The following is a 24,246-nucleotide window of genomic DNA, read 5'->3' on the forward strand; positions in this document are numbered from 1 at the left end:
GCGACGCCATATTTTGTCATCAACATCTCTGCAATACTTTTGAACTTGGGCAGCGCACGCCAGCATGTCTTCACCGAACACGAGCCAGATACCCCGTGGCACTTACACGTTGTACTTAAACTGTCCAGTACAACCTAGAATAAAGACATATATTATGTTATATTAGAATATCCAAGGGGATGGGCGCAAAGCAAGAATATAGTCATGTATAATGCTATAGTATTGGAATATCAAAGAGACGGGGACAAAGCAAGAATAAAGCCATGTATAATGTTATATGTTTGCAGACCCAAGGGGGGGGGGACTAGAAAAACTGTTAAAGAATCGTAAGATCCAGGGGGAGGGGGCTACAGCAGCCATTTGTTCCTCCCTTAGTTTCTGATCCCCTCTTCCTTCCACGAAAAGTATAACAATCAAAACAAAATTTTCGCTCCTGTTCCTTTTATATTATATACTAAAATTATCTTAGACCATCATTTCTAATATTAACATAGCGAAACGAGACAAATGTTTATCTTTGTTCATCCGCAAGCTAACGTATATGTAGGATATCTGCCAGTGTTATAACACAAAAATATTCCATGTTGCTAATGAAGTGGATAATCCATAATTCTGAGGTGCCAAATGAACATGGAGGCTTGGCAGTGATGTCAGAAATAAGTACCAATCAGTCAGTCAAAAGTCGTATTGTTGAAGTAAGTTACACCAGAAAAGAGGACAGTGGCCCTGTCGTACTAGCAGAGCTCTGAATAGCTGTAAGTGCACTGGGTGACCTCACTCTTGTGCACCCATTGCACCCGAAATGTTTACATGTACTCCAAGTGAACCATATCGACACATCTACGTTCTTGATGCTGGCGACAGTGAAAGGTTCAATCTTCAACCCACAACACAATCAGCAGCGCCTATCACATCATTTGACACAGAGAATCACGTGCGTGGTGTACTAAACACCTACCAAGACCTATAGGCCTATGGTATGACGGTGACAGGCACGTCTTCGTTACTTCCGTAAATATGTTATTGAGGCAACACTAACGTGATAAAGCACGATATCTCATCTTTGTTTAAAATTGTTCGCTGAACAGTGTGAACATGTTATTGATCGCTTCAACGCACTTTACAAATAAACTTATGTTTCTACACAACCTAACGCATTGTCACATCGGGCGCAATGTTGATTTCTACACATCTTCTCTAACGCAATAAATCCCTCACCTTTCTTCCAGAGGCATTGTTATGCCTGTTCATCGTTGCCTTCTTAGAATTCCTGGCTCGCCTCCTTGCTGTCAGCCAAGGAGCATCGGAGAACGTCTCAGAAAAGCCTATACCATACCGGACATTGTCACTACATCCGCCCCATTTGAAAGTGGGTGGCGCTGGGGTCGTGGGAAGAGCCCCGCAGTTACACTGGCTCAGAGCACCTGTGGCGCATGACCGAGATACCACGTGGGCCACTGCAGCAGACGACAGCGCGTGCACATACGCCTGCTCTCTGGTACCTGAAATTTATTTCAACCATTTATTACTTAACTATATCTCAGTCAGAATCAGATTTCGATTCAGCATGTCACTAAAACAAGTATGCCCCCCCCCCTCCATCCCTAGATAGGCCTAACCCACAGAGTAAAATTGGCCTACTGGAAAAAATGTTAGACATTCTACGGCACAACTGCCCCAAACCAAAGTCTTTTCTCTGGTAGGAGATGAATACACCACCTTGGTTTGGGAATGGGTGGACCCCCTTCTCGATGAGAAGAGGCAAACTATTGGCAATTGATTTATATTTTACTTTATAATGTGATTTAAAAAATACACCACATGAATAAAACCAGGCATATAGGCCCAAGCATTGCGATGTCGACTGTGTAATTTGATCTTAAAACATTTTCGTTTGATGACCAAGTTTAAAGAAATTGATATCTCGCGCCAAACGTTGGCAATTGTGCGTCTTTATGTCACCGTGGCGAGGCTTTATTGTAAGTGATACGCTTTAGCCGGGAGAACAGCAATCATTGTGGAATTAGCTGTGCTACCAACGGTAAAATGGACCGAAGCCACAAAGACCAACTGGTGACTTCACAAAGGAGGATAGGTCTACATAAAGAACAGGTGGGGTTATTACGGGAAATTAAAGTAGCTGTTAATCATTTCAATAAATAGTTTGCAAATTTGCCTCTGGTAAAACTTGTATAGTCTTTCAAGATCTGTGAAATATATAGTAAAATACTAAAGATTAAACAACGACCAAGTTAGGTGATGACACCAAGTACGTGCTTTATTACCCTAATGCGTTCCCGTTCTGTTGAAGGACTCACCTGAGGTCAGATCTTTGTTAAACCGGGGTGCCAGTAGAACTGAGGAGCAGTTCCAGCGTCTCTCCTTAAACCGGTCCTTACACGAGTACACTGCCTGAGTCGCTGCACTGACTAACAGTGGCATCAGCTCCAAGTTGTTACGACATAGCGCTACCTGTTGTGACGTCATACCACGAGATTTCATTTGCGAGCATAGTTTCGTGTTATTCCACGCCGTGGCATTCAGTTTGACCAGGCCGCTGAAAATTTAAGACAAAATTTTAATCGAAATACAAAAAAAAAAAAAGTGAGGAAGACATGGCGACGTTGTGACATTGAGATCGAGATGTTAAGTGTGAATTACAGCTGAAAGAAAAAGATTTGTGTGAAAGGTTACTTTGTGAATGTGTCTATGACAAGTCTGCGACATTCACAAGTCATCCCCAAAACTTATTCTACAACATACATGTAACCTTTAGTCAACCAAGTGCCTGCTCTTCAGCTACCTTAGGCCTAATTCACTCTTGTAGCAGCAGGTGCACAGGTTAGGTAAAATCCAAAACAAAGTTACAACATCAACGATTTTATATCAATACCATAAATAATATCAACTCTGGGGCAACCGTCTTGCAAACCACAAGGTTCTTAGAACTGATGAAGTTAATTTCATGTTGCCTTTAATCAATCCACAAGACCGGGCCGTTTTCTCCCATACTGCGAGCACGCGGCATGTCGGCTTCACCTCGCAGACCACCGGGACTTACACGGAGCAATTCGTTATTGGCCAAACTTTAGGCGAGGACAACACATGTTTTGGGAATTGAACGCCGTCTGTTCGGGTTGTGTGGGCACGTGGTTCGAGCACGCGGTATACACATCACGACAGTGTCTGTATCAGCGGTGTGTGTAGTTTGCACGGGGAGCAAATTAGTATAAACAGTTTACGCAAGACATGCGCTCTATGCGGCAATGTGATCACAGGGGAACACCTCACCACATTTCTGCATATCTCGTGAAAAAGGTGAAGTAACACTCTAGCGTCTAGTTCGGCCAGAACCCTGTATACTGCAGGAGCAAAACTGGACGCAGAAGATCAAAAGCGTGACGCCGCGACCTTACAAAATTGCTCGCAAATTGAAGAGTAGCTAGCGCCTGATTCGTAGCCGACCAGCGCTGATTGGTTTTGATGTTTGGTTTCGGATCAAAAGGCAGCTATTCGCTGTGCAGGAGAAGCCTCTTAAACATTAGTCTCTGTAGCTAAAAAAGTAAAAAGCTCATTAGCTCTCCCCTGTAAACACTGCACCCGTGGGTCGGGCACGAATCCCGCCTGTACATCGACGGCTAGCGGTGACAGTGGGTGAGGACTGTGACAGCTAGCAATGACATTGGGTGACTCAGGGTGACCGAGACTGCTAGCAAGAACACTGGGTGACAGTGACTGTGACTGCTAGCGGTGACATTGGGTGACAGTGACTGCGGGCCGTGACAGCTTGCGGTGACATGGGGTGAGGGTGATAATACGGTGTGTTCTGTTGTTTATAGCAGTTGTTGGACTAGAAGTGTCGGTCGTGGGTGTGGCAAAGGTCTGTTTGATTTAACCTTACGGACAGCAAGAGGCAAAAATGTATAGAAAAAAGTGAAGGCAAAGGGACGAATTAATTTTGTAGAAATATTGCGTGTTTTCATTTGAGAGAAAAGTTTCAGTGGATCTTTGGACAGCTGTACTGAAAAAAAAATTGTTAAGATCTTTACTTTTTTGTATCCTGCTGATGGTTTTGCCTAGACGAATACTGGACGAAGCCAGCCATCAGCAGGATACCAAAAAAAGTAAAAATCTCGACAATGAGTATTTTTTCAGTGAAAAACTGACATGCATCGTCCACCGTAAAATTGCAAGGTCGTTCCTCCTGTTCGGTGTATATGTACAAAATTGTATGAAAACGCAGTTAGGATGAAGTGATCATCAGAAATGACAAGTGAACTTGGTAGTGTGCATTGACGCAGAGTATAAAGTTTGGCATTGTGCAGTGATGTTGACTATATAGCGGATTTATGAAGAAGCTCGCGACAACCCTCATCACTCTGCTTTGAAACAGTTTTATATATCACAAGTTTGGGTTTCCAATTTAACAGGTTATTTAACATGAAAGTAGTTTCATAACCTCAAACAGCATGATCATAAAGTGATGAAATATTTCTTAACAAACAAAGACGATAATACCTTAGTCAGTAAAATACCGCTGATAGATGACAAAAAAACGTGGAGATATTTGAACAAAATACAGGAGAGAAAATGTGTTATCTGAGACTTGTGGTGACATTAGCTGCGAGACCAGTCAGCCTCTCTACAAGGCAAGCCTCGTGTGTGGGCATGGTGCTGTCACAGTAGTTTAGGGTCGGGGGGGGGGATAAGGGGGGGAATCACCATCTAGGATTTGAGGAAGCATACCTTCGACCAATAACGATGTTCCCACCCTCTGTCTCCCTTTACCGCCCTCCCGCCCAATATCCCGCCTTCTATTCCGCCCTCTGGCTCTCCCTCCCATCCCCCATCTCGCCCGCCCTCCGCCCCCTCCGCTCTCTATTCCGCCCTCCGCCTTCCACTTCGTCTACCCCCTTCCAGTCGATGTGCAAACCTACTGCTCACCTTTCCTTCGTACTTATAATCGGCCGCGTGGAGCACTAGCCCTCTGAGCCCTAATCTTTCACCAGGAAGACAAAGCACCCAATTTTTTGACACGCTAATTAGACCAGTAAATATCACAGGCGAAAATATGTGGTTTACCAGAAAGACGCGCTGACTGACAGCAACTGTCGTCATAGAGCAAGGATTTCAACAGAACTACACATTAGGGCGTCTGCACGCATGCATGTGCACGAGACACGCGCCTTGAATTAGGAAAGGGACAAGACAAAGCAGTTCTGCAAATAAGACGGTTTCAGTTGAACTACTGAGCCTTCGCTATTCATGGCTGACAGTTCGTTTAGTCATCTTTTATGCTTCGGTCCCAATAGGGAAACTGAAGGCGTTTTCACATTTTGAATCTAAATGAATCCTTGTAGGTGAAGCCAAATGTTGATAATAGAAATTGACAGATAAAAAAAATATTTGATATATATCCCCCATATCTGATGGCATACATGTTTCTCCCAGACGGGGGCATCACCGCCTTCATCTTCTTGCGGCGGGAAAGAAAACCTTCGAAATCACCTGAACTGCAATCAGCCACAGGTCAAAGCAGGTCTATGTGAGTTTTGCGTGTATCTCTTTTGCCTTTATCTTAATTATCTTGTTATTTTGTTTTGTTTCTAAATTTTTGGTCCTCTCCATTGCCGCACAGCATACACTTTTACCCCTTTCTCTTTTTCTTACTTCTCTCTCTCTCTCTCTCTCTCTCTCTCTCTCTCTCTCTCTCTCAAAAACAGACAAAATTTTGACATAACATTTCTCTCCTGTAGATAAATAAACAGTCACCATTACGTCATCCAAAAACGCGGCAAAAAGCATAATCGTGTTAGAGAACGAAGGCGGTGGTTATTTTCGCGATCGGTTACACGATAAGAACAACACTCCTTACTTTGAGTAACATTTCTGGTCTCTGTAAACGGAATAAATGGTGATGTGTTTTCTACATTCCTCCTGAGATATTCATCTAAGATAACAAACTGTAAGGTATGTAAAACTCGGAATGTAAAGATCATACATCCCTCATCAGTTACAGAGTGATTTTGTATTTTTTTTTCTAACATTGGATTCGTTTGTTTTCTAATAGGGCCCTGTGCCAATGCTTTTCACAGTGTACTTGAACATGGATAGCGTAAGACAGGTTCAAGAAGGTCCGCCCCTATCACGACCAATATGGCGACCTGCCTGCCCTCTCTCTGATGATATCAGACATGTAGAAAAGCACATAAATCTTCCAAATGTTCCTAACATGACTGCAATAACGCACATATACAAGTTAAGGAAGAACTCACGTCTATGCCTACGCCAGGGTGACGGAGGGTGATGGGAAACATATTAAACCGTTGGCCACGGCGTTCTTCATATCAAGGTACTTCCAACCTACTTAATACCATTAACTTCCCTTGACTTTTTCTACATCACCCGTAAACGCTGCGTTCTTGAGACGCCCATAAAAATGCCAAGCGATGCAGTAGGTTTTTTAGGTTCATTGAAATCTGGCTCAGATATTGCAATTCCTCGCCCATGAAAGTTCTACAGCAAAAACACAAAATAAAACACATTTTAAAATGTCATAGAAAACAACACCTTTTAAAAAGTGAGGATGTGTGTGTGTGTTTTTTGATTGTTTGTTTTTTTGTTGCTTTTTTTTGGGGGGGGGGGGGCAATGCCTTTTCTTGATGCGACGGATTCGGCAGTGGCATTAGATCGTTTGAAATATAATACTACGATTACATTTAGTGTTTCATATTTCATCTCAAAATTAACCTTCTCTAAATAGTGTTCTGCACTTATAAATTATATTAATGCTTCTACATGAGGTTGTTATTATGTTGATTTGATTTGGCTTCGCTGCCTCACATCTTCCATATAGTTTTCTTCCTCTTCTGTCCTTTAAAATTTAATTTTAATTTCATTTTATGTCAACTCGTCTTTCTCGCAAACGCTCACACAGAATGTTGCGTCGTTTTCACGCACGCATTCACAATTGTTATATTAGCATTATCACTACGATCTGTATAATGTGTGGAGTCCCTATATCCCCTATCTAACCCCACCCCACTGTGGAGATTTTGAGACTGCGTTCCGCATGCCCTGCGTCGACCTTATTAATTCCTCGTCGTGTCTTTATGAAGGTTTCGTTCGGGGGCGTCCTAATGGAAAAGGCATTTGTTCCACTAACAGAAAAGGCCCTGGTATTTCACTGCCAGCTATACGGAATTCAGATGAAAAGTGCTTATGAAAATGTCTCAAAATGGCCAAAGAGCAGAACGAGCCGATCAAATTCAGGAATGAAAAGATTAAAGAGACGCTGTCATAAGTAACGGGTGAGTGCGCGTTCCTCGCTGACTTTGTAGTTGTGGGCAATTTACTCGGCCGAGAAATCATTCCGTATTCTTCACACACTGCTGCGAAACACGACACGAACTACTTTGTTCTTTTTGACTTCACTGACATATCACTTCACACGTCTAAGAAACTGAACAAAGTTTGGAGCTGCATGCCTAAGGATACATAAACAGTATCGACAGATATTAAGAAGAGAAAAAATAACACACTAATTTATCCAGTATTCAGGAGGCTACAGAACTGTAATATGTGCAAGTTTTTCATTTACGTTATTTTTAACTGGTAAGGGGGTAAGCCTACCCTCTACCAGGGCGAGTGATAGATTTTTTACAGATATTCACAGATATGTCTCTAGCTAGATAGATGGTCATTTAGGGCTCAACTCAACTCGCCCTGGTAGAGGGTAGGGTAAGCCAGACATTTTATTACAATAAGGTGGGTGAGGGGGATACGCCAGAGATTTTATTACAAAGGGGTGGATGAGGGGGGGTACGCCAGAGATTTTATTACAAAGGGGCGGGTGAGAGGGGTACGACAGACATTTATTACAACTGGCAGGTGAGGTGGGTAAAGCCAGACATTTAAATTTTATTGTAAAAGGGTGGTTGAGGTGGGAGAGCCAATCATTTAAGTAAAAAGGGTAGGTGTAATGGTTGTGACAACTTGGAGATGAAGAGGGTTTGTGATTATATGACAACTGACTCAATATTTGGATAAACGCTGATGAAGCGCACACGCAGACGACCCCTTGCATGCTAACTGCAGCGTGCACCCATGTTCTAAGATATTTAAAGGTTATTAGACTCTGAGTAAGATTCGACACGACGCCTGACACCAAGGGTGGGACCATGTTTGTTTGTGTCCCGCGTTCCTGGAGTTCCCAGTGGAGACACTGTGACAGCATGGTTAGATAAACGACTTGTTTACTTGACCGCAACCTGGCTGCGCATTTAATTAAAGATGATCTCGCTTTAACTCTTCTTATAACTAAAAAATACAAACTGCTATTATTATAGTTATTAGTAGTAGTACTATAATAATAATTATAATAATTATTATTATGATCGTTGTTCTTGTTGTTTTTGTTGTTCCTTAAAAGGAAAAACACGACGTCTGAGCGTATTATTATTATTTCGAAAACGCGTCCCGCGTATCCCCGTGCTCTGTGGCCCAGTGCTCACCCAACTCCGCCCTAATCAGCAGTCATCTCTCCACTCTGAGTGTAATCTCGCTCTCTCCTCCCTTTTGGAATTTGGTGGGGATCAAGTCGGCAGAAAATTTATCATTTATAAGAAGGCAGTTGTCACACGGCGTCTTGACCCTTTGTAAACACTGCAGATAGCGACCGCTTTTGATACGACACGTTCTACAGCGTTAATTACATGCTATTCTGGCTATTACATGCTCTCTCTCTCTCTCTCTCTCTCTCTCTCTGTTTTGTTCCATTGTAAATTGTGTATTTTCAATAAATTGCAGAATGTTTGAGCTAAAAACCCTGCACCGCGAAGGCTAATTCCTACTGTAATTGTTGATACATATTAGACCCTGATGTAAAGAGTACTCTTGAAATACCGAGGCTTTTCATAACTGATACTAACATATGGACTCGGTCCGTCCAGCGGTCAAGCCATTTGTCCATTAAACAAGCATTACTATTTTGTCCACAGTGCCCAAGATATGACCCAGACCCGTAGCCTTCAGCAATTTCAAGGGGGGGGACTTTTTCTGAAAAAGTGGACCTTTTACCATGAAACCCTCGAGTACATTTGTACTTAGATAAAACTCTACCCAGAGTGGACCTTTTCCAAGCAAAAGGGTTGTTTGTTTGAACGTCCGCACCCCCTTCCCTGGCTACGGGTCAGACCCGTCGTTTCTATTGGTGCAATAGACCATCCATGAGGGGCAGTACAGGACTAGGGTTCCTGGAAACAGCGCTATGTGCCCCGTGTCTACAGCGGGAAGTGTTGATATAGATGTGGTGCTAGTCACCCGTCTCTCCCTGCCAACGCATCGCAGCGCTATCTAGATATTTCTTGCTTTCAGCTATGACTAAACCGCAAAATCTATTAACTATATATAATTTTCCTTTAGATCAGAGTTTTTACTTTAGATTCAAGAAAAACTAAATGCGAACTCATTGCAGGAAACACTAAATTAAATGATCTCTTTTTTTAACTATAGTTTAGACAAAAAATCCTCCCCTGCAGACTGTTTAAATGATGTCGTCCCATAAAGAGGCTAGAGATCTACATATACGGGGCATACGGTCCAGTCCTTGGCGTTTGGAGGACAGGGGGATACAGACAGTGAACAGTCGGTATCTTGGGCCCTTTTTCCCTCCATCTTTGCTAAAACTTTAATTATATATATCCTTGGGCTTGGAAATAATTTACCATACATAATTATCATATATTTTACTGTCAGGATTTTTAATTCGTCCTTTGAGTAATAATTAAAATACAAATGCTACTAAAATGACATTTTCAACTTACAACTGTGTGACTCTGGTGTGCTTTAAAACCGAAAGTAAAATTTAGTTCAGTTGATTATTATAGCTTGTGTATCAGTTTTATGCTTAAGTAATGTCCCCTGTCTCCCTGGTGGTCACTGTGCAAAACCTGGTGGTAACCGTTTAGAACCTGATGGTCACCGTCCAGAACCTGGTGGCCACCGTCCAGAACCTGATGGTCAACGTCCAGAACCTGGTGGCCACCGTCCAGAGCCTGATGGTCAACGTCCAGAACCTGGTGGCCACTATTACTAACTGACATCTGGACCATAAAAACGTTTCTGCAAGTTGCTCCCTGTAGGTTTGAGCTGTGAATGTTTGAACTGTTGTTACAAACCACTTGACCACGTGGAGGAGTGTTAATGGGCCGCGCCATATGGCTGGACGCTACTGTTGCACTTCTACCGGTGGTTGCGGTGTGCTGTGTATAAACACTGACATGTGTAGATGAGATTTTTTTTATATTCTGTATGCAACAGTGTGCATACGTTTTATATTCTGTATACAACAGTGTGTGTACATGTGATTTTGTGTACTGTATAAAACAATGTGTGCACAGATTTTTTTTTTACATTCTGTACACAACAAAATGTATACATGATATTTTTACATACTGTCTCTCTCTCTCTTTCTCTCTCTCTCTTTCTCACGCGCGCGCGCACACACACACACAACGGTATGCACCTGAGCACAGGCGTTCCATGTACAGGTATCATATGAAGAATGTACGGCTGCAAAAGTCCGGCAATACTTGTCAGCTACTTTTAAAATATTTATTCCCTTATCTAACCTGGCTAATGAGCACAAAACTCTGGAAAGCATGTTCATTTTAGTTTACAGTATAACAGTTCTCTTGCTACTTTTGAACACTATCTACTGCCGACAGCATTTATCCAGACAAAAGGCGAACAATTTTGATGTACGAAAAACTTTGTTACGATAACGTGATAATGATTCCGGGAAAGAAGTAATTGTTTTTATATTATTATAAACATAAAAATTCGTTGCAAATGACAAAGTAGGGAAAGTTGGTGACATGTTGGAGCAGATTGGTGAAATACACAACTCTATGGAGTAATCACGAGGTGCGTGAGACGTCATTGAAACCGGCTAAAGAGATAACCAGACACAATATGCAGTATGCATCAATTCCTGTCCATTTTTTTTTTTAATTTAAATCTTCACGATCGAAAAAAGTTTTTGGAAAAATAGCAGACGACGAACACATGTTGCCTCTGACAATAACATGGAGGATGCCTTCGTTTAGATGTCTGCTCAGATGCTGTACAAGCTAGAAGATATTCTACCCAGGAGACCTGCAGCGGTTTCTGGTGTCAAGCAGGGAAATGATCTTTTTTATTGCGTATCACCCGGTTAGAAATATAATCTCGCCCCGGCACTGCGGGGTCGGCAGTTTGGTCAAGGATGAACAGATTTCAGCAAAGATTGCGTCTCTCGTCTTTTCTCCACGGCACCCCATTAAGGGGGATCAATGCCCCGAGCTTTGTGCCCGGCTGTTATTATGTTTGTTAAGAAAGAAACAGGAGTTTTTTCTAAGCTTGTTTTTACACGCGTCAGCGCCTGTGAGGTGGTAAACGAACGATACTTGAGACGCTGCTTTACAACTACATGTTTAATACTTAACCCAAGTTAAAACTGGTTCAAGTATTTCTTAAGAAAAGGGAAACCACACGTAACTGATTACAGTTGCCGCAGTAATGTCCGGGTGACAGTCACCACGACAATGTCCCTGTGACAATCGCCACGATGATGTCACACTAACAGTCACCACAACAATATCCAGGTGACAGTCGCCACGATAGGTGACATTCATCCCGAAAAAAGCACGGTCCCGATGAAGTTGCATTCCATGGATGGCGGTCGTATCATAAATAAGCACGACACTTGAAGAGGCAAAGCTCCCCCTCCCCACCCCCCGTCAATGCTAGACGGCAGGGGGGAAGGTGTTGCTATCAACGCAAATATCATAAAAACAAAACAAGTGTGGGAGATTTTGAATTAGAAAAAAAAATACCGAAATGTTATCACAACATCTATTAAAGAGCAATCCCTTTCATCACAATCAGTGGAAAGTTATCACAATATTGGCGTGTCAGGGTGTGCTTCCTGCTGTCACTGACCTCCACTTTGATTTATCAAAAATAATTTCCCTAGATATCTTCATCCACCACCCTAAAACTGCTATATTATCTCATTCTGTCATATGTTCAAAATTGCGTTTTCTTGTTATTCTGGGTATATAATCAAGTTACTTTGCACCGTAAGATGGTTGACGTTATACACTGTCGCTCAAGCTCAGTTTGGCCTTATATACAATCCTAAAGTTATCCTGTTAATACAATGTATCAACTTCAAAAATCCCGTTTAAAACTTTGAATTAAATAGCTGGATAAAGGTTTTAGGTGAATGTCATGGGTATAGCGTGTAAATACTGAAAACCAATTCAGTCTTTCTCACTAAATGGTTTTGAAATGTGACAAACACAAAGAAGTTTTAATCAATAGGCCCGTATGGAGCTCTATACTTTTGTGGAGTAATCTTGATATTGGCATGAAAAATTCAATATTGTAAGAGGGATTTAAATCAGCCTATTTTTTACATCAAAAAATTAGGATAGTTATTTTTGTCATTGTTAACGATTTGTATGTACTTTTTATTGTTATTTTGATAGTTTCATCTTAATCTTTTCTGTGCTTTATTTCGTTTTTTTATAATTTTAGAATTCTTATAATTGAAGAAGATGAATCTAATATTTATCATGGTTTTACCCTAAATAAATAAATAAATAAATAAGTAAATAAATTGACAGACAAATAGATAAATGAATAAATGTTTTATTAAAAGTCGCCCGGAAATAATTCCGCTACATCCAACTTGTATATTTATCGTTATTTTGTGGATATTCTAAACCTCGTTTCACGGCATCATACTACATATTACAACTTTCTCTTAGAATTGTAACTTGAATTACTTCAAACGTTCACTGCATGTATGGCCATCAAACATTAACCATTCACTGTGTGGCAGACCAGAAAAAAAATTAATAAAATGTGATCATAGTTATATATAATGATTTTTTTCGGATCATCTCATCGCTTTTAAGATTTTAAACGCATTCTGTAGAGGGCAGCCAACCCCATATCGCCGCCTTGAGGTTGGGAAAAGATCGCAGGAGAAGTTTATCTCCATTTCAAGCGGACACTTAACGGCCGACAAACAGTTGGACTTTGAGAAATGACCGGCAAATCAAGATATCATCGTGCACAACGTAGTCAGCCCATAACTGTCTGTTCGCACGGAACGCGGGATAAAGAAGTTGAGCCCAGGCGTTGTCCAATAGGCGTTGTCAGATTTGACAACCAGATAGAAAAGCGAATATTCATACATGCTTTTCTTTATGCACTTAAATTAAATTAAATTATGTACTTGATGTCCGTTTCATTAGGTAGTATGTTTTAGGGATCCCTTTTGAAAACCAAAGCATCTTTCCATTTGACTTTATAAATATTCATTCATCTAGAAGAAATCTGACTCAAAATGCGTTTATAATTTTACTATCAGTATTTACTTTTTTCATTATGTATTTTTGTATCTGATTCGATGCTTCAAGTTCTTTTTTACCGTTGTCCACTCAGGTTGGTCTGTCCCCAGGTGAGACCAGTGCTTAAAGACCACGGACTAATTTCATTCATCTCTATTAAATACACCGTCACTTTTCCGTGCAGCTTCAAAGCTGGCTAAATTTTTTCAAGGGTTTATTCTATCTTTGGACAAAGAGTAAAGAATATATTAAATAAATTGAAACAACGGTAAAATAAATCATTGGTTTTGGGAACTCCAAATAAGTCTGTGGGATTTTACTCACTTCTGGGCATTTTATCTCAAAACAATACCTATTACAACATCATAAAGAAAATGACATTTTCGTGTATTTTCAAAAATTAAAATCACTTCACGGATAGACAAAATAAAACATTTTCATACTGTACTTACAGCCATTTTATCCCCGCCGAGTATTGAAGGCAGAGAGTCAGTGCCACCAGCAGTCCTATCGTCCACCACATGGTCAGCAGTGTCCAGTCCTGTGTCCACTAGTGGTCAAATCCGGCCTGTGGCGTGAGAGTGATGAGTAGGCGCTAAACTGGCCAGATTAAAGGGTAGAGCACGGCGTTTACTAAGCGGAGAAGAAGATACGATCTCTAGCTATGAGCGTCATCAGCCGCCGTTTCTGCCCTCCCTTGCTGACTTATATAACCGCACTTCAAACGTCTGAAAATCACTAAATTCTTTTAAGTTTGATGTCGTCCTAAAATCCGTATATCCAGTTCCAATTTCTCTTGTCACTGTGAGACGACGGTGTCACACGACCGGAGTGTAAGTTGCCTTCCGCGTTCACTGGCGTCGTCAAAACCCTCTTTCCTTTTCTATCTGCTGATAATTCTTAATCCCGTTTAACAGTGAGTAGGTTAAAACTGGCGGAGTGAGACTCCATCTAAATACATCCGAAGCCCGTGCGCTGTACGATCTGTAAAAGATTTATATAATATTACATCTAAGATTAACTTCACGATATAAAACACCAACACGTGTGTGTATATGGCAGAGAAGGAAAACCCTCATAAAACCTCTCCCAGCGACGTATTATTGGATGATCAGATGATCCCTCAATGAGATTTCGGGGAATTCGCCCACAGTCACCCGGTGTTCAGGCTCCGAGGTGAGATGACCCGAGGTGATATTACCGGCAGCGATCTCGTCTCTTGTGCCCTCAGTGTGTTCCCGGGGTACAGCGTTCAGCAGGAGATCGCGGGAGTCGAGCGTTCTGTACGAGGACCTCAGTATGTTCTGCTTCCAGCCGAGAGTGACTCAATCAAGTCGTATTTCGGCGGTCTGTGTAATGAGATTATCCCAGCAAGCACCTGTTGAGCTGTCCTCGAGTCCTTTGTAAAGATCACTTACGTGCTGTATGGCTGATAGCGACGCACAGGTAATTGATCAGGGTATTAAGCTTATCTTATTATATGACAGCCTTAACCGAGGTGGGTGGAGAGAGAGAGAGAGAGAGAGAGAGAAAGGAGAGAGAGAGAGAGAGAGAGTGGGTTAAAACAAATAGTTCTTTTAGTTCTAAATATTACAACTGATAACACAGTGCATTTTTTTTTTCTTATTTTCCCAAAGACGAGATATCATTGTAAGTAATGCTAACATGAGACTGGTGACTGGCCTTAAAAGAGATTACATTTATAAATGGGTTTTAAAACCTCGATTTTCGTGTTTCACTACTCTTAAGCTTTATATCGATATCATCAACATAAACTCATACATATCTTGGACTATTTGCCGATTTGATGGTTTTATCTTTTTTTCCGTCTTGGAAAGAATTTTTTCATGTTGCTTTAAGATATTAAAATGATTTATATAAATTTCTCAGCCTTTTTGTCTTGTTTTGTCCAGGTATACCAGAGGAAGATGGCCATGGAGCATTAAGAAATGGTAGCCAAAATATTAAATTTTGAACATTTTTGTTTCTTTTTTTCCCCTAAATATGGAAACCGTCGAAAATGTACCGGTCCTCATGTCGATATAGTTTGCGTTGTTTTCGGTTTCCCCCGTCTCCAGTGACTACAACGTTGCTCCGCGTTCAGGTCGATAACACTCCTCGACGAAATCACTCAGGACAGCAGCGGGTGAATTACACATGTTCAGGGCACTTCCACCGTTCAGTCAACGCCCGGAGAGTGCATATTTTATAACGTTGTTTTATAACGACATGCTGCGAACCTTAGACCCCCTTCCATCCCGGGGCACAGAACATGGCCCCAGTGCCACAATACACTTTACAGCAACATAATACAACCTCCGGCACGTTCACACCCAAACAGCCAAGGATTACATATCGGTCCGACGCACGTCATTAGGCGTTCACCAGTCTTTATCTGTCTGGAATATGGGCATTTGATAACAACGTGAGTTGGAGCGCTATCCGTTCTGACGCCGTCCTCGTCTGAGCTCGCTGAAAGCGCGAGGAACGCAGGAAACATTTTGTTCAAAACAATTGGATAAATTAATTAGATTAACTAGAATCAAATCGTTGTTAGGATTGGATTGACAGGAATGAAATATTGCCAAAATGCTTATTGGGAGGGAATAAATATTGTTCTTAAAACACTTGCCTTGTTTATAATTTAACAAAGCTGGCCCCATTACCCTGGGAGTTCTACAAACAGCGTGTGATATATTGGAGCCTCCTCTCTCTGTCTGTAGTCAACGGGCGCTGTGTGTCGGCTTCTACAGGAACAAGAACAGAGGCAATCTGTATCTTCGAGTAAAGAATGGGTCTCTGTCTACTGAAACTGTTATGTACCAAAATACTGACTATTTCTGCCCTTAACAATCATGTCTCCCACCTCGTAAAATCTTATTCCATTCTTCATAACGCGATCATAAAAAGTCTGTACGCCACAGCTCGACTCACTCTGCTGTTCATCTCAAATAATATTTGAAATATAAAAAAATGCATATCTACAGCTTTTGTTATCTCTTCTTTGTATTTTTTGTTTGTTTCATACGTCCATCATATTCTAGTTTGAATGTCGGCTATGCTGACGTTCAACTACTATGTACTACTTTCGTCTGTGTGGATTTGCTCCGGAAAATATGATACAGAAATACAATGTCCAGTCCTGCGTGTACGTGTTTAGAAAACTGACAGTGTTACCCTGATCTTCAGCAGATTTTCCAATGTTTGACAGATACTGAAATCCAGTGTTTATCTCCGCCAGTATACGCTGCTCTGAGAGCCCTGCTCCCGCCGTCATATCGGTTCTACATCACCAGGATTCAGAGGATTTGAGGCAGCCACTGGGGCCATTTTGTTGTATTTAAAATTTAAAGACAAGAGTACAGAAGAACTAAATGATGGTATAATGTGTATACGCTTGATAAAAACTTACCTCTACAGATATTCGACTTCCTCTGTAGCCTGCCTGTGTGTGTATTCAGTGGTAAACTCACGTGAGCTCTCTCACAGCGTTGGTATTACAGCGGCCAGTCGCGTTCCTACAGGCTAATGTGAACGGCAAGCGGGGTAATGTCGACGAGGGCTGCGTTCCGGGACAGAAGTTATGAGGGGTTTCTATGCTGTCGGCCATTTAACCCCCAGTTGCCTCCTTACTACGCCGTGATTAATGTCTTTTCAGCGTCCGTCAATGCCGGGATTAAACACATTAAACAGATATAACCCCTTTACCACTTACGACTGTACCCTCTCTAGCGGGCGTTCTGCACTGATATGTTGCCCTGAGGCCGAGGAAACTAAACTGTGTTGTTTTTGTCCGAAATCGTCCACATCTATTTTGAGTTTATAAAATATAAATAAATCTTTATTTCATTAAACATACTTTCCCTCATGCTTGTCATTGATAGAACTCTTTTAATATTCTTTTTCTTAATTTCTTTTTTTTTTTCACTTTTGAAATTCATTTTTAAAATTTGCGTTTCTGTTCGAAGTGAAATGGCAGAAACCAAATCATCGTCCACGCGACTGACGGTAGCTGAAGAGTTCAACAGTCCTGAAATCATTTTTATAGATGATATTTCAGCCAGTGTTTCACAGTTTGATGGGACATTGAACTCGGTATGTTTTTCAATACAGTTGAGAAGCCCAGGGGAATGTTCATGCTTTTTTCTCACCGTAACCCCGTATACAATCCACCGATGCTAAAGATTCGTGCTTTGCCTGACACGCAATTGGCGTGAACAAAATTGTAAACGTATTAGAAGGCATACAGTATTTCTATAAATTTTACCTTAATTTTACACAGATGGGCACTATCCGGCTACATGTAACAGAGTGTCAACAAAACTGTAGCCGAACTAGAATTATCAAAAATTTACAAAGTTAACCTTTGGTATTTCTAAATCTAGGCGAATAGATACATTTACAGCCAAACACACGCTTTCGGTCCCATTGCCTTCACGTCAAACACCGCGTGAACCGTTCCATGGCTTCTTGCATTTTTACCTCGAGAAAATAATACGTCATAAGTTGAGAATAATTACTTCATTAATAAAGAACGATATGTCACGGAAACGATAAAGTTGTAGCAGACTAAGATGTGCGTATGGAAATAAAATAGTTCTAATCTACTGGCTACGATAACGATCACCGTAAACGCTTAAATAAAGAGATTATACTCTGGCACATGGATAATTACCAGACCCGTTATTAAAATTAGAAACAATATTAAGGCCAAACAAAATATGCTCATATAATCGCTGCGGCTAACGTCTACCGGCAAAATGGAAATTAAAAAGTATTTATCTCTTTCATTTGTCATCAGCATTTTTCTATAGGATTAATCTGCATTTCTCTTCGTGAAATATAGCGAATTGAGCTACAAACCTATCAGTTTGATGGTTATTTTGGTATTTGACAAACGAAAAAAAAAACGTTTATAATTAACACGAGTAAAACAACGCCCAGCCCTCCGAAAGTAATATTTCAATAGATGTAGTCCTACAGCGTTGTTTCCAGAAATGTCATAGCTGCTAGAGATAAATGTAATTAAATGTGCGGTGTATTGGCTCATATATTTACTAAAGATGGATAATAATGTGTGGCTAATATAGTAACTAGAGATGGATGATTGTAAATGTACAGTGTACATATATCGGCTCTGACAGTTACTAGTTAATGTGTGGTGTATTGGTCCATATAGTTACTAGAGATAAATGTTAGTTAATGTGCGGTATATTTACTCATATAGTTACTAGAGATAAATGTTAGTTAATGTGCGGTATATTTACTCATATAGTTACTGGAGATAAATGTTAGTTAATGTGCGGTATATTTACTCATATAGTTACTGGAGATAAATGTTAGTTAATGTGCGGTATATTTACTCATATAGTTACTGGAGATAAATGTTAGTTAATGTGCGGTATATTTACTCATATAGTTACTGGAGATAAATGTTAGTTAATGTGCGGTATATTTACTCATATAGTTACTGGAGATAAATGATAGTTAATGTGCGGTATATTTACTCATATAGTTACTGGAGATAAATGTTAGTTAATGTGCGGTATATTTACTCATATAGTTACTGGAGATAAATGTTAGTTAATGTGCGGTATATTTACTCATATAGTTACTGGAGATAAATGTTAGTTAATGTGCGGTATATTTACTCATATAGTTACTGGAGATAGATGATAGTTAATGCGCGATGTATCGGCTCATATAGTACAGACATAACGCAGCAGTGAATGGCATCACATCCTCGTTAAAACCACATTCTATACATTGGGGCGAGCATAAATCACGCAGTTGCTCCTCCAGGACGCTCCTCACCGCACTGAGAGGCGGGGTGTCATGAGGCAAATATGACAACATAAATCTTCTCTATTAATGGCAGCTTGATCGACTAGTTAAGTGAAACGGCATCTCGCGGGTTCCGGCAGCTACTGTAGGCCCTATCGTGGAAACAGAACACAAAGAGCTGGTGTGGTCCTGTACTGGCTGGACTGATATAGACAGGTCTTCCTTTGTGTAACGGCTGGCTTCCTGCCGGTGGTCAGCCCCACACCGTGGTCTTCCTGCTGGACACATGGTGACTCGGCCTGGTCAGAGCGATGTGCTCTGTAGGCCTATCGGAGGGTGGGAGAGAGAAAGAGAGAGAGAGAGTGTGTGTGCGTGTGTGTGTGTGTGAGAGAGAGAGAGAGAGAGAGAGAGAGAGAGAGAGATAGAGAGAGGGGGGGGGGGGGGGTCCTGCCACCCCGAGAGAAAGTTACTACCGCCCCCTCCCCCTGATTTCAACAAGTATCGAACTTAAGTAAGCAACTTTGCAACTTTTAATTCCATCAAGTGTGACATTTCACACCTGTCGCATTCTTTTCCGGCTATAAAGCACATCCCAACTGTCTCAACTAGCACATTTCCTCTGACCGCGGACGGCGTGTTATCTGAAAGGCCCTCTTCAATGACTCATGCAATCATCAGTTCAGCCGAGCACAGCTTCAGAATTTGGCAATCATTAGAACGTGGTTAAGGGCGCTAACTTGACTTTAAAGATGGCAAAAAGTGTAAACGGTTTACCTTTAGATAGAGAGTAAACAGACATGTGAAGCTTGTAGGGGTCTGAGGGGGCCGTAGCTAGTCCGAAGGTTCAATAGTCCGAAGGTTCATTGGTCCGAATGTTCACTATAGAACCTTCGGACCAATGAACCCTTGATTAAAAAATCGATGAAAATGTTACCACTTTTCGGACCAATGAACCTTCGGACCAATGAACCTTCGGACTATCGAGACGCCCCCGGTCTGAGACAGAAAAATATTTTCGAATCTCCAATATGCAAGATAGTTAATAAAAGCCGTTCTTCTCCACAGATTGTACATGTAAATCTAAAATGTACTCTTGTCTTTTTTTCCTGTCTTTTTGTGATAAAACTATTTAAAATTTACTGCGACTTGGATTTTAATCCTGATGCATGACAAGTACATACTTTTGTATCTGGTAATGGCTGAAACTATGTCATAAATCAAACAACACTTTCAGTGATCAATAGTTTACTGTTAATCCCATTCGTTTGTGGCAGAGCATGAACAATGTAATGCTATCACGGAATTAACTAGATGTACTGTAGAAAGTGCTCAAAATATTATATAATATATAATTTATATACATAACACACTACAATAACGTTTTGATACTCAGCCGGGGGAATACGCGTGGAAGCTTTACAAGCCTTCCAAACTAAATGCACCAATCCTATGTTAAATGGTAAATAAGGTTATATTCTATCATTATTGCAACAGCTGGTGAAATAACACTAATAACATAAGAACAACAAAAATGTTTGCCGCTCTCGCCTCCGGCATATTAATTTCTTATCTGGGGAGCACAAACAGCAAAATGGGCCTCAGTAATCACTCCTGAACAGAACAACATTTATTACTCCTGGACACTGCGGTCTTGCAGGAACACTTCTAATTACTGTACATAATTAACAAATATAGTTTGTGACTAATTAACAACTCCATCACAGATTCACTCACTTGGACTCTTTTATACAGGAGGTTACAAAAGTGAATAGTACAAAAGTGTTATGAATAGCAATAGAGCTTTCTTTTAAACCTCCGCATGTTCTACTAAATCTGCCTCTCAAAATCTGCCGTTGAAAATTGGCAGTATGGAAAAAATGCGTCAGTCAAGTAGCAAATGAAAATGAACACACTGCCAGTGCATTTATGTAAGATTTACTGCTGGATTAATTGGCAACTAAACATTGTTTTCATAACACATTAAACTCAAGTGTGTTTGTTAGTGAGATACAGGTATACAGACACTTGTATTCACTGATAATTTGATTATTATGCAAAAGCATGATTAAAGAAGCATAATAGACATGATTTATAATAGCAAAAATTCACAAAGTCCCCTCATTATTTACTCTGCTATACATACATGTAAGGTTTATTTCTCACTTTATCACTTAAGCTAACACGCTATCTACTTGTACACGTTTTCTAGATATCTGACAGAAACGTGATGACTGACACGGCTCTGTTGACAAGAAGGATGGCTTGTCAGTGTCATCAACGTGACAGTGGACAGGATGGCGCAAGTTTGTCCATGCAAAGTGGTATTTCTTGTGGATAGAAAACTAATTTCTGACCCAGCATTATGGTTAACATGGTACTGGTATAAATGTCCTACATTCATGAAAGATTGAAGTGTGAATCATGATGTACACAAAAGATAAAGCTCAAAATATCAAATGCAAAGGTATCAAAAATACTTCTTACTAAAAGAAAGGAATATATTTGGTCATTTTAATACATCAGCTGATGGGTATTTTATGTTAAGAAACCAAATGTTGAGGGCCTTGGCTTCAGTGGCAACCTGGCTGATGTGTTAGGTGTGCCAGTGTACTGGAGGAGATTGTGTTAGGTGTGCCAGTGTACTGGAGGAGATTGTGTTAGGTGTGCCAGTGTACTGGGAGAGATTGTGTTAGGTGTGCCAGTGTACTGGAGGAGATTGTGTTAGGTGTGCCAGTGTACTGGAGGAGATTGTGTTAGGTGTGCCAGTGTACTGGAGGAGATTGTGTTAGGTGTGCCAGTGTACTGGAGGAGATTGTGTCAGCGCATTCACACTCAGTACACATGCACTCAGTTCTTGATATCTAGATCTTTGTAGTGCTGTTATCTTTTTTTTTCAAAGTGAAGTCTTGATAAATAAGGTCTGTATTCAGAGGCCATGATTTCCCTGTCTGACTTCCATCAGACCCTTGGTGAGAGATGTGCAAATGGCAAAGCCATTCTACTGATGATGAGAAATCACACTAATGATCTGATATAATGGCTCAAACACCACCTTACTCCCCTCGTCAAAGGCAATTGACTCTCCCATTAAACAGCAAGGCCACAACATGAGGAGTCCAGTTTCACACTAGGAGGGGAACCAATTAACATATCTTCTTTACAGCTCATATTTTTGTCATCAGGATGACTTAGAAACCTATGATAGGTACTAGAAATGTCGTTACCGCTGACGACACACACCATTTCCCATCCTTTGTTGTGCTGGGTGGCCCTGTGGGAAGACCACTTTCTATTTCCTGATCTCTAAACAGCTGCCGATTTTCTGGCAATGGCAGCCCTGGGGCCACAGCTTAATGTCCACGCAAATGATAAAAATACTTCACGTGATCAAAATGATACATCTGTGACCGTTAAACTGTAATTAAGAAGAAAAAAACGTATCAACTGTTTCTCTTTGAGAACCAAAGATTACACTGGTCATGTCCTGTCCTCCTTATGTACCTCACAGGACATGTGACATCTTTTATTGCTCAAAAGGCAGTGGTTAATCCTCGAAACTCCCAGTCCTTCAGTGTCAGCAGAGTTTAATGTGGACATCTTCCTGATCACTTTCTGGGAAACTCCCTGGGGATATGACCATCACCCTGAGGTCTAATGCCCTCCCCAGGGGTGCCCTCCCCCAGGGGAAGCATTTCAATTTATTCCACATCACCAGCAGTTGTCTCTTTAACTTTTTACACATTATTATTTCTTCAGCATCCACCAAATGCGCGGAATCTATTTGTCCTGATTTCAGTCTCTCCCCACACCATGCTAATATAAGTCAGTGTGAAAGCACAAATCAGAACCCAGGCTAGTCCGCAGTCGTCATCTGGCCTCCATCTCACTCTCCATGCGACTGAACAGCCGTGTCCTGTGTGCACTGCTGGTGGCACTGTTGATCACTTCAATCCACCTGAAACATAGAGCAGTCATTTAACAGTATATATATACAGCAGTCATTTAACATAACTTTTATGCAAAGTGACCAAGATAACTGAAACTTTGGGGAATGACCATACACATATTGAAATTTTAGTCCAGCAAATTTCTTGAAATTTGATGGATCTTTGTAGGATTTATTACATTTTTTTTTTTTTTTTGGGGGGGGGACCCTGTATATACAATAGTCATATTTACAGCAGAAGGAAGCAACAAACCTGCCCAGTCTAATATATCAATGGCATTTATAACATTATGTCAATCAACATAAGTGGGTAATGTATGTTTAGAATATGTACTTAATGTATCTTTCCTATTTTCCTGTTAAACAACATTATTATTCTGGCTATTAAACTGGCAAACACAACTTTGCAAAATAGTTATACTTACAAACTCCCCAGTTCATTTAAATAAAATACAACCAAAGATCAATTTTCTTACATCACTTTATCTCAACTCGCACAAAATATTTTTTTCGACTTTACTATTATTAAACAGGAAAGTCTGCTAGCACCCTAACTTAATTAGATAACATGTTGCCTACCACAAACTAAAACATTTTCCCTTATTTCAACATATAATTTCTTCTATTTGAAGACTGACACTTTCACTGGGTGAAATCACATTAAGTTCTGTCCAGTGAGAAAGGTGTACGTGCCAAAGTTCTAAACCACAGGTACATCTGCTAATCTTCTTAACATGAAAATTAATCATTACATTTACAAGACCTCTTCCCTAACAAAGTGCTGCCCCAGGAAGTGGCAATTGTTTTAAGTCTAATTATCACGGAGCTTTTTTATTCTGCAAGCAAGGAATAATGCAATTCCAACTAACACCCTGCATTAATTAATTAATTAATTAATTAACTACCACCCACTCCATAATCAATTGAATATCATTCCCCACTTACAACCCTGCATTAATTAATAAATCAACTACCACCCACACCGTAATCAATAATCTCTAAAGTGCCATCAGCTCTGTCTTCCTAGTGCAACCTCCCTTGATTCACTTATCGTCTTTTTTCCAATTCTCAAATATGGCTGCTATGGAGGCAGGCGATTCACATATAATTGTA

At 40.7% G+C, this 24,246-nt stretch overlaps 2 protein-coding genes across 3 annotated transcripts in view; both read right to left on the bottom strand.

Moving 5' to 3' along the window:
• The window catches only part of LOC106171349 (protein Wnt-11b-2), a 19,748-nt gene extending 2,653 nt beyond the window's left edge, over positions 1 to 17,095 (bottom strand). Inside the window, exons 1-5 of the mRNA XM_086997559.1 lie at positions 16,816 to 17,095; positions 13,856 to 14,387; positions 2,319 to 2,557; positions 1,219 to 1,502; positions 1 to 134 (exon numbers count right to left, since the gene is read on the bottom strand). The exon at positions 1 to 134 is cut by the window's left edge and continues 159 nt beyond it. Of these exons, the coding sequence (XP_086853685.1) occupies positions 1 to 134; positions 1,219 to 1,502; positions 2,319 to 2,557; positions 13,856 to 13,926 (728 nt within the window). The 5' untranslated portion in view covers positions 13,927 to 14,387; positions 16,816 to 17,095. The remainder of the gene's footprint in view (positions 135 to 1,218; positions 1,503 to 2,318; positions 2,558 to 13,855; positions 14,388 to 16,815) is intronic.
• Positions 17,096 to 20,415: 3,320 nt separating this feature from the next.
• Positions 20,416 to 24,246, bottom strand: part of LOC106164818 (FERM, ARHGEF and pleckstrin domain-containing protein 2) — a 70,842-nt gene continuing 67,011 nt past the window's right edge. For both annotated transcript variants that reach the window (XM_086997936.1, XM_086997935.1), the window contains exon 28: positions 20,416 to 23,142. In XM_086997936.1, the coding sequence (XP_086854062.1) occupies positions 23,055 to 23,142 (88 nt within the window). In that variant the 3' untranslated portion in view covers positions 20,416 to 23,054. The remainder of the gene's footprint in view (positions 23,143 to 24,246) is intronic.

Source organism: Lingula anatina, chromosome 10 (assembly GCF_051362555.1).
Source record: "Lingula anatina isolate TDL-2025a chromosome 10, LinAna3.0, whole genome shotgun sequence".
NCBI classification, from domain to species: domain Eukaryota; kingdom Metazoa; phylum Brachiopoda; class Lingulata; order Lingulida; family Lingulidae; genus Lingula; species Lingula anatina.